The sequence below is a fragment of the Aplidium turbinatum genome, chromosome 16, assembly GCF_918807975.1.
Source record: "Aplidium turbinatum chromosome 16, kaAplTurb1.1, whole genome shotgun sequence".
Lineage (NCBI taxonomy): Eukaryota > Metazoa > Chordata > Ascidiacea > Aplousobranchia > Polyclinidae > Aplidium > Aplidium turbinatum.
The window spans coordinates 20,759,200-20,769,882 of NC_137487.1; the positions used below are offsets into that span (position 1 = coordinate 20,759,200).

The 10,683-nt window shown below is 37.5% G+C and overlaps 1 protein-coding gene across 1 annotated transcript; it reads left to right on the plus strand.

The window, feature by feature from the left end:
* Positions 1–965: 965 nt before the first annotated feature.
* Positions 966–9,605, plus strand: LOC145785818 (uncharacterized). The gene is made up of 4 exons (XM_082597529.1): positions 966–1,075; positions 3,524–3,623; positions 3,842–3,902; positions 7,998–9,605. Exons 2-4 carry the CDS (start codon positions 3,576–3,578, stop codon positions 8,846–8,848), a joined length of 960 nt encoding a protein of 319 aa, XP_082453655.1. The 5' UTR covers positions 966–1,075; positions 3,524–3,575; the 3' UTR covers positions 8,849–9,605.
* The last annotated feature ends 1,078 nt before the right edge of the window (positions 9,606–10,683 follow it).

The window sequence follows — 10,683 nt, forward strand, 5'->3', positions numbered from 1 at the left end:
TGTAAGCAACAGGAAGGTTAACCTATTTGGTAGTTTTATTCTTGTTAATTGCAAAGTCTACTCTGAGTCAGCATCCATGTCTTCCGTAACGTGCAATGGCACTTTATTATGTCCTTACTTCATCTCTTTGTAAAACTGATCTTTCTTATCACAGCCTTTCAACGTGTGGGAATAATATACAGCAGCTTGGCAAAACCATAACAGCGAACATAAAAGGATCAACTTTAAACCAACCAAACATAGCAGGAACAACAAACATCTACTACCAATACTTTCCAAGTGAGATTGTAATTGCAAAGATGCAAAAGGATTGCAAACCTTTCGATCCAAAAGCGATGCTTTATTATGTTTTCGTGACATCACAATGCAACAAGATATGTAGTAACTTATCAACTTTATTAGAAATTGCATCTGCAATGTGTTTCAGGCCATGTTAGAACGATTTGCAACATATTCCGCGTATCTTTATTAACTACTTGATATGTTTGGTTGGTTTTGAAGCTTTATCTTCAGACTGACAAAGCCTTGATAAGTTATTCCTGGTAGTTTCGCATTCTTGTAGAGGCTTTTGACGCAAGGCAGGTTACCGAAAATAACAAAGTGAATTTTTCCGATTGTTGAATTGTTGTTGCCGGGAAAATATTTCATTATTTAAGTGCTGCTGAATGGAGAGCAGTTTTGAAATGCATTGCTCAACCGCACACCCTGAGTGCCAAACTTGCGCCGCGTGATCTTTGTCGAGTGCTTTAACCACTGAGCTAACGAGGCGTAAAATTCTTATGTTTTTAAGTTTGAAATCATGTTTCAATTCTGTTTTTTAAAATGTTTTTTTTTGTATTTGGCTTTACTGTAGGCTATAATTACAGTAGGTCGAAGTTTGATTTTAAAAACCTAAAATTATATTTAACAATGAAACAGTGGGAGCTTTTAAACATCCGGCGAATGATATGAGTGAAATAGTCACGTGTCCGGCATGCCACAACACACTGCGCAATCCGATCCGCATTCTAAAATGTGGTCACAATTTGTGCCATGTGTGCCTGGAGCAAATATGTAGGGCCCACCGGAATAAAAGGTAAGAGGAAAATTTTATAAACGCTTATTCCGTATATTGATATGGACCATTGTCTCATTTTTACTCTAAAATTAACACGACATATACACGGAGGATTGCAACAGCATGAAGAATGAATCTACCATCACACAACAGAATGCGTAGAAGAAAGGCGTTGCCAGATGCTTTTCAAATTTTCATCGGTATGTTACTTTGTGGTTTGCCTGATCGGTTGGACTCTGGCTGTGTTTGTCTTCTTTGTACCATCGGTTTGTGTTCTCCACATCCCAGTCAGAAAAACTGTCTTTTTTACATCAATTCAGCGTTTGCAAATGTTGCATTAAAGGGTGTTGTAAAAAGACCAACTTGCAGTCGGAGATAGTGATGATGATACTCTAAAGCAGTGGTTCCCAACCTTTTTGTTGTCACGGACCCCTTTAGACAAATTAATAATTCTGCGGACCCTACCTAAATTTTGGCTGAAACTCAATTAACATACTATTAACTATTGTAATAATTATGCTACTCAACTACTGTACTGTGTCATATTGCATTGCACTATGACTCCTGCGGCAAATATCAGGTTAAACAGTAACTGCTCAAATAGGAAAATGAATGAATTGTTCAAGAAATGTCAGCAGTATTTGAATATTAAGGTGATCCAAAGTGCCATGTCGAAACTTTTTCAACGTAAGCAAATTTAATGAGAGGGCTGTTGTTGCATTTCCTGATCTAAACGATTGAACTGTGGTTGAGTTTTTGACAATGCAACACACATGTCATCTTCGACGTCCAGGCGATTTCGATGTTTAGTTTTTATTGTAGGCTAACAAGATCTGAGAATCCTGCCTCGCAAAGGTAGCCTAAGTGGTTATAAAAGGTAACAAAACAATAATTGCTTGCTTTGCCAAGAATGGGTAGGTTTGCAGTTGTGAGCACCAAAATTCTTCCACAGTGTTTGAATGAAATTCAATGCGTAATAACTCTTTTGATCTCAAATCATTTAAGTCATCTTTGCTGAGATCGTCATCGCTAATATTGTTCAAGTCAAAAAGAAAAGGATTTCGAATCCATGTTTTAACTCCGTTCGGCAGGTGTTCTAAATTAAAATAACGTTGAAATGAGATTTGCAGGGTTTCAATGTGTGGGCAAAATTTTTCTTTCATAGAGATTAAAAGAGTACATTATTTTTGAGTTTCATCCATCAAGATAAGATCTTCTAACATTGGAAAGTTAGCGTAATTACCTGCTTCCATTCTGCGTTTCCAAACCAGCAACTTGGCTAAAAACGCTTTCAGTTTTTCAGCTGCATCAATTATTGTCACACCTGGTCCTTGAATGCCACGATTAACATTGTTAATATGACCGAAAATATCGGCTAAGGCGGCCATGCCGTATAGAAAACTTTTACTCTCAAACAATTTTGAGAGGGGACTTTCTTTTACTTTCAAAAGAGTTGATACCGTACCTCATTTTTAGCTGCTGCAGTCGTTTTAAAACTTCTCTAGATAACCAACGTACCTCAGAATGTGAAGAAGGGGTGTTCTTCCCGGCCATCAGCACAAGGCTGATCACTCGCTAGTACAGCGAGCAGCAGTAACGCTTCGCTAACCAGAACGGTGTAGCTTCCACGCTAGCCATAAAGACCTCCAATAAACGGTTAAGTTTTCTGGGCAGCCGATTGTAGCATCGAATAGACAGCGATAGACACGTGTTTCGCCCATGAGCCTGGGCTCATCAGTATCGCACCGTATTCTTGCCACTTGGGTAATCGACCGCCGCTTTACCAGTCAGTTGTACTAGCGAGTGATCAGCCTTGTGCTGATGGCCTGGAAGAACACCCCTTCTTCACATGTCCTACCCCTGGCACCTGTTGGTTTTGTTGGCTCTTTTCTTTCTACAAGGATAAGAGTTAAACTGACTGGTAAAGCGGCGGTCGATTACCCAAGTGGCAAGAATACGGTGCGATACTGATGAGCCCAGCCTCATGGGCGAAACACGTGTCTATCGCTGTCTATTCGATGCTACAATCGGCTGCCCAGAAAACTTGTACCTCAGAATGATACAAAAGTACTTCGTAATCTGACCCTACTTCTTGACAGAGCGCTTTAAAAGTACGGTGGTTTACAGCTCTGCTTTTGATGAAATTAACGACTTTCACGCAATTTGTCAGAATTTCTTTGAGACTTGCTGGTAAAGTTTTTGCAGCTAAGGCGTACCTGTGCAAGAAGCAATGGGTAACAACCACGAGAGGAGCTTCGTCTTTTACTAAAGCAGCAAATCCAGATTTGTTCCCAAGCATAGCTGGTGCTCCATCCGTGCATATAGAACAAAGTTTTTTTCCAAATTCATCAAGGTAATCACAGATCCCCAAATGCTTTCTCACGGATCCCCAAGGGGTCCGCGAACTCCAGGTTGGGAACCACTGCTCTAAAGACACTGATGATAAAAATTTCAACGTTGTTGCAGCTGTCCAACATGTAAACAAACCATTGTGGTGCCTGGCAATGAAGCTAAACACATGCCAAGAAACCTTAGTCTTGAGGACTTGATTGGAAACATGAGGAAGGTAGGCTAAAACATATGAAGCTGAAATTGTAAAAGCGACAAAGTATGATGTCGTTTCAACATCTAAAAGTTTATAAATTAATAAAATTAATCTAAATATCATTTTGTGCATTTGCTCAGGTAGGAAATGAACATAAAATCATTGCAACAAGAACACTTCTTGCTTAACACAATAAAACGCGATGCATCATTATGACGATATAAATGTTTCGATTCCAGCCAACTCCTGGAACATCTAAAGAAGGAGATTATGCGTCATCCTCCATTCAACGAATGAAAAGTAAGCACAACTACTGTTTTTGTAATTTCAAACGAGGCAACACTGGGTTGGCTGTGTATGACACGTGCATGAACGGGCGTGGTATGTGACTGAATGCATCAGGCACGGGTTCACTTCTAGGTTTAGCTATGACACTGATTTAATGTTTATCACCGACCAGTGTTATTAGACGTGGATTTCAGCATTGTAAGTGGCAAAATACTCTACAACTTCAATTGTTGTTCTACTTAAAAGATCATTAAATTGTTTTTCTTTATTCTTGTCGTTCGGATGTCTTCTCTTCATTGCACAAGTCTACAAAACATTTTTTTTCTGCCTATTGGTTTTTGACAACTGATTTAGGGTAATTTTGGGGTGCTAAATCCGAATCTGAACTCAGAATTTTACTTTCTCATCCGATTTTTGAGATATGGTAGCAAATTTATTTCATTTTTGCCAAAAGTGGAAGATTTGGTGTTGCGTTTACATCCAACATATGTACTACGCAGTGCTGTGGTGAAAGGTTACTGTCAGACAGGCCAAAATAGCTTAAATAAGGTTACTAGACAAGAGTTGCTCTAGGCCTGCTTAAATCGTTATGGTTTTATTCAAAACATTAACAAGTCAAGAGAGGTCATCCTTTTCAAGTAACCAACTGACCGATGTTCTACATAAATTGAAATTACAAAACTACACTAAAATAAAATAAAAAAAGAAACGCAAAAGAATGAAACGGCAAAGCAGAGGAGAGGCAATATCACGTGACGCTTAATTGCACAAGAAAAAAAAAACATATGAACGACGTAAAATTACATGAAGACAATTAGCAGATAGGAGGCGCCTGCGGCAAACAGCTGTTTATTGAGGCGAGGGTTGCAGGATTTTATGAGCAAAGCCTCGTGAATTTAGTATCGAATTCGATGAAGCATTTACGTACAATTCTAAAAGACTCCAGGGATGGTTTATTGTTTAAACAAGTTTGGCAATCGAGCATATTATCTTTGATGGCACTTGTTATGTTGAGAGCAGTTCAATCTAAATGCTCCCTCACTCTTGTGGCCAAATGTGTCGTGGACATGCCAATGTATGTACAGTTTGCGAAATGCGAATCAATTAATATGTATGTCTTGTAATAGAATGATTTTAGCAGCTTTTGTATCTGTTTAATTTTTGTACTCAGTTTCTTAGTATTGCAAGTGGTATTTATCGGTAATAATCATTTACAGGGGCGTAGCCAGGACAAAATTTTGTGGGGGGGGGGTAAATCAGTAATATTGCTCATGTCAGTTGAGCCAGATAACAAGTCACCGAATGCGGAACACTCATAGCGGAGTCTGGGAGGCCTTCCCAAGATAGTTTTAAAATAACGTACCTAAAATTGAGCATTTTGAGAATATTTTCAGCATAAATCTACAGTTAACTCTGTCAAATGATGCATAGAAGGTGAAATGTTGACTAAAAATATATACTTTAGGGGAGGGCAATTTCCCCTTTGCTCCACCTGACTACGCCCCTGGTCATTTAATATTGTTATTTCCAGTCATCTTTGTTTTTAACCCTTTACACGCCAACGTTCCCAAAATGGGAACATCGGGTTGAAGTCGCCCACAGCTTTACACAGACCTCATTTAATTTTTTTTTGTTTTGGATATTGTTGTTGAATGCTTATTGTTTCAGGTGCATTTGTTGAAAAAATAATATTTGCAAAATTTTTCCTTTATGAAAGCGATGGATTTAGTCAAAAATCATATTTTTCATCTTTCGAAAAAAAGTGCTTCTCGAAAACACAAATCAAACTTTTTTTCAAAATATTTGCGTTTTTTATGTGAGATTATTACTAATAATTTGTTTCCCCTACCATTTGTTTCGAAATATTTAACATTTTTCTTCACATAATTAAATTTATACGTTGTTCCCAAAATGGGAACGTTGGCAACATGTGATACACAAATAACGGAGTTTATCTCAAAAAAGTTCTCACTACTTTTACCAAGAGAACATTTTCACAGCTTGATGCTGTCACAGCTTGATGTTTTCACAGCTTGATCTTAAGCAGAAAAGACTTCCATGACTTCTATCGAAGGAACGGAAAGAGCTTGCAGATGGCAAAAAAAAATACAAAGCATCACTAAGCGACCCGAAAGAACTGCATCCATCCGATAAAATTCAAGCTCATGGAGGGAAAAGCATACTTGAGATATTTTCTCTGTTCTTTACTGATGACATGTTCTCTTTACTCGTAGAGCAAACAAGCTTATATACAAGGAGAGACAAGAATAGGATAAACTTCAAAGTTGATGAGGTTGATATGAGAAAACTTATTGGCTTACTAATTACTGTCAGTGGTTACCACAATACCACAGTCTTCTATCAGAAAATGACTATTGGTGCACAGCAGATGGCATGGAGGCACCAATATTTTCTAAGACCATAAGCAGAGACCGTTTCCGCAATATAAAAACGTACTTGCACCTGGCTGGCAATCACAATCTAGCTCAGTCTAAAATGGCCAAGGTAGGTGACTGCCACTGTTTGATCTGCTAAGGTCAAATTGTCAATGATTTGGTACATTTTACCAGTTACTAACCATTGACGAATCGATGGTTCCTTATCGAGGACTACACAGTGCAAAACAATATATAAAAGGAAAGCCAGTAAAGTTTGGTTATAAGTTACGGATGTTGTGTAGCTCCGATGGTTATCCCTACAACTTCGAAATCTACTGCGGTAAAGACGAAAGAGGACCTGAACCTTTGGGAGCATACGTAGTTGAGACAATGCTGTCATGTGTTGCCGACAAAGACCAAGATATTATTCTCTTTGACAATTTTTTTACAAGCCATCAACTACTTACTGATCTTGCTGGAGAAAACATCAGAGCATGTGGTACAATTAGAGACAACAGGTCCGGTTCCTGTCCTCTCTCCAGCAATAACACCTTCCAAAAAAAGCCTAGAGGGGAATTTGATTACTGATCAGACGGCATTGTAATTTGTGCCAGATGGAACGATAATTGTGCTGTCGCTGTTGCAAGCAATTACTGCGGTGTAGCATCAACTCAAACAGTTCAACGAAAAGTAAAACATAAGGGAAAATCAGTGACACAACCATTTATGATTGCTATGTACAATCAGGGAATGGGGGGTGTGGATGTATGTGACAGGTTGCTATCTTCTTATCTTCTTACGACTTCGATTGAAAAAATGGTGATGGAATCTTTTTGCCCATATTGTCAACCTTTCAATTGTAGCTGCCTTTCGTTTTTATTATCACGGAAAACAATGTTCTGAAAACCACCTTCAGTTCAGGCGCGAGATTGCTCGGTCATTGGTGAAAGTGGAGAAACCAAGCCGTCGACTTAGGGAACCTACTGCACCTCCGTTTGCAACAGTGCGATTCGACTCGTTGAATCATTATCTTGTATCATCGTCACAAGGAAGATGTGTATTGTACAAAACAATACAAGGTTGCAATGCACAAAATGCGAAAAACGGATGGTTACGGTATGCAGTGACGTATACCACCAAAAATAAAGTTAGTGACAGGGTAGTTGTAGAAAGTACAGTTACATGGTAGAAAGTACAGTGGTAGAAAGTACATTTGTTGTTTGTGGATCTCTTAAATGTGTGTACTTTTGTTTATTGTCTTTTTCAATGCTATTGTATCGAATAAAGTAGGCTACCCAAGTTTACGTCGTATTCAAATAAAAAACACGTTACGATATGTTTTGGTACCTTTACATGCCAACGTTCCCATTTTGGGAACATAATAAAAAACAAACAAAGAAATAAAAATTTTAATTTTTTTTCATAAAATATTCTTAGTTGGACTAAAAACTACAATATACAAAAAAATCACTAACAAATAACGAGAGATAGTCTTCGCCGCCTGTAAAGGGTTAAATGCATTAGACTATTCTCCGGATTAGCGTCCATAATATTGTCGGAAATGTCATGCAATCCTATTGGGCTAATTTGCTGTCAATTTGCTAGTCTGTGGTATTGCAAAATTAATTCGCTTCCAAAACTATAAAATTTAGGAAAATCAAATTAAAAAAAAGTAACTGTTCCCATTCGACTGCACGAAGAGTGATTTAACATTATAATTGTTCGACAGATGCAGCCGCTAGAGATCAGGAACAGCATAAGTTTAAAGAAGCGGTGGAAACCCTGCAAATAATCATCGACCATGTCGAAGGATGGGACAAGTTACAACCAAGCATCGACCAAGCGGAATGCTTCTTGAGTTTGAAAAAGATTCCAGAAGCTGAAGTTGTTGGTGTTTCGATTGCATCCATTGTTGATACAAATCAATCGTCACGCTTGACCGATCAATCACGTGACATTTATGATAAGAATATTAAAAAATTAGTTTTGAAATTTGTGAATGTGAAAGAATGCGATTGCGCAATCTCATTGGCTCGATGTAGATTTCAATTTGTTAAGAATCACTACAACGGTGAAAGCATGTTAGATAAACTTAAAAATGTTGGTTGGTTGATGACGCAAATATCCAAAGAAATGTCAAAACAAAACAAACAAGAACAAATTAAACAACAATATTCATTTATGGATGAAATTCTTAATCTAATGCAAAATACTAAAGACGTTGATTGGAAAGTTAAATGCAAAGAAATTAGTCGGTTTTTGGAAAGCTTTGGTTTCTGCTGCAACGAAGCAGCTGATCGGTACAAAGCAATCGCAAGATACGAATCCGCAATCACATTAATGAAAACAGCATTCAATGTTGAAGCAAATCGATATCAGAATTTTGGACATTGCCACAATAATATTGGATGGGCGCTTGAAAACACCAACCAACTGTTTGACGCTAAAGCTGCCTACACAAAAGCAATTGAAATCTACAACACAGCCAGTGATTGGGCGAATGATGAAGATAAGTCGTCATGTATTTCTAGATGTAAGAACAGGTTGGAAAGAGTTGAAAAAAAAATTTCGCAAAATTAATTTTTTTTTTAGGATTGCAATTGGGAAAAAATTTGTTTGAAATGATTCTCAATAAAAGTTTTCGTCTTAAAATAAATTCATGGACTTGATCGGTTGCTGAGGAATTGATTATTGTGACTTGTGACGCAATAAAATATTTTTAATGTTTATTGTTCACAAATAACATTGATTGCGTCATATTTGACGATTTCATAAACACACGTTTATGAAATCGTTTCAGAAATAATTTAACTTAATTTTGTTAAAAGCTTGGCAAGAAAACAATAGTCCAGTATTGAGTTTTTCGGAATATTTAAAACGAGAAAATTAAGCAAAAAGTACAGAAGAAAATTAAAGCAAAAGCTTGTTGCACTGTGAGCTGGAGACTGCCCAATACTCTCTACAAAGTAATAATGCGACAAAACATGCTGGGAGTCGCTAAATTAAATGCGCACACTAACTCGAGTGGCAAAAAATTAATTACCCACCGAGTTAACTCGAGAGAAGAACCAAAAATGTAAAGATATCCCAGTAAAATCTCCAGTTTTTGTTGTTATGTTGTTTACTGTGTGTATTGCTGAACATTGCCTTGTTTTTCTTTTTTGCTTATCTACATTGTTAAAAATGAAAAATTCACTTGCAGTTTTTTGATCTTTCTTTTTCTTCTAAATTCTTTAAAATTCTATTTAGGTATTGCGACTGTACCATATTTTAAACTGATTGTCCTGCTTTGGTATCATGCACGTTATAACGTCCGCGTTTTGTCGCTTCTACCTTTTTCTAGACCTCTGCTATGTTTGTCATGTATTGTTTTGTTTCGTTGTGATGGTCAGAAATAAAAACAAACTGAACTGAAATGATGTGCTACAGACCGAAATGTTTGCTTTGTGCCTGCTACAAGTGTTGCTATGCTGGTCTATAATGGTTTGTTCAAATTAAAGTGAATTACAAAGTTATTAGTCACCGTAGTTATGCTGATGTAAATAACATATACTGGTTTGGGTTATGATTCTTTATCCTCAGACTGACAAAGCCTTGATATGTTATTCCTGGTATTTTCGCATATTTGTAAAGGCTCTGACTCATGTCCGGTTACCGAGCTTCAAACAGTGAAGTTTTCCGATTGTTGAAATATTGTTGCCGCGAAAGTATTCCATTCACTAGGTGCCGCTGAATGGAGAGCAGTCCTGAAATGCGTTGCTCGAGCGCACACCCAGGGAGTCGAACTAGCGCCGCGTGATCTTGAGCCAGGCGCGTATCCACTGAGCTAACCAGGCGGAAAACTCAAAATTTGTTGCCCAGTGTTATATAACCTTAGTTATGTTTTATAAATTTGATCTGTTCTTGATGTTTGATCTGCAAAAAATGTTTCAGTTTTTGTTTTCGTTTTCGTTTATTAGCTAATTCTTTCTTTTCGTAGCTAATACTACAACAACAAAACTTGATCATTTCATTTGAAACTTGGCCAGCTCTAATTTGAAGTTCTCATCCATCGCACTATTGTATATTCATTACACCAAAAAGGTGGACGTTTATTTATGGATTTTATTTCTCTAATATTTGAAAAGTTCTGTTGCTATTTGCAGGGGTGGGCATCCGTTACTTTGAGAGTAGCGCGATATTGCCACCGCTACTGGGACCAAAAGTAGCTTGCGGTACCGCCATTGGACCATTCCTATTCCCACCTCTAACTTTATTAGGCTCATTTGAACTATTGCACATCACAAAAATTGAAATTCATACATGATTCCTATCCGCACAAGTGGGTACTAGAGGTACCGCTATGCTACGGGTTGAAAAGAACTGTTTTTTAGTGACATTCAATAAATATGAATAATGCTAAAAAATCTAAAACA

Coding starts and splice junctions, on each gene's coding strand:
- LOC145785818 (XM_082597529.1), top strand. CDS start 3,576: ATGCCAAGAAACCTTAGTCTTGAGGACTTGATTGGAAACATGAGGAAG. Junction 3,624..3,841: donor TGATTGGAAACATGAGGAAG/GTAGGCTAAAAC, acceptor TTTCGATTCCAG/CCAACTCCTGGAACATCTAA. Junction 3,903..7,997: donor CTCCATTCAACGAATGAAAA/GTAAGCACAACT, acceptor ATTGTTCGACAG/ATGCAGCCGCTAGAGATCAG.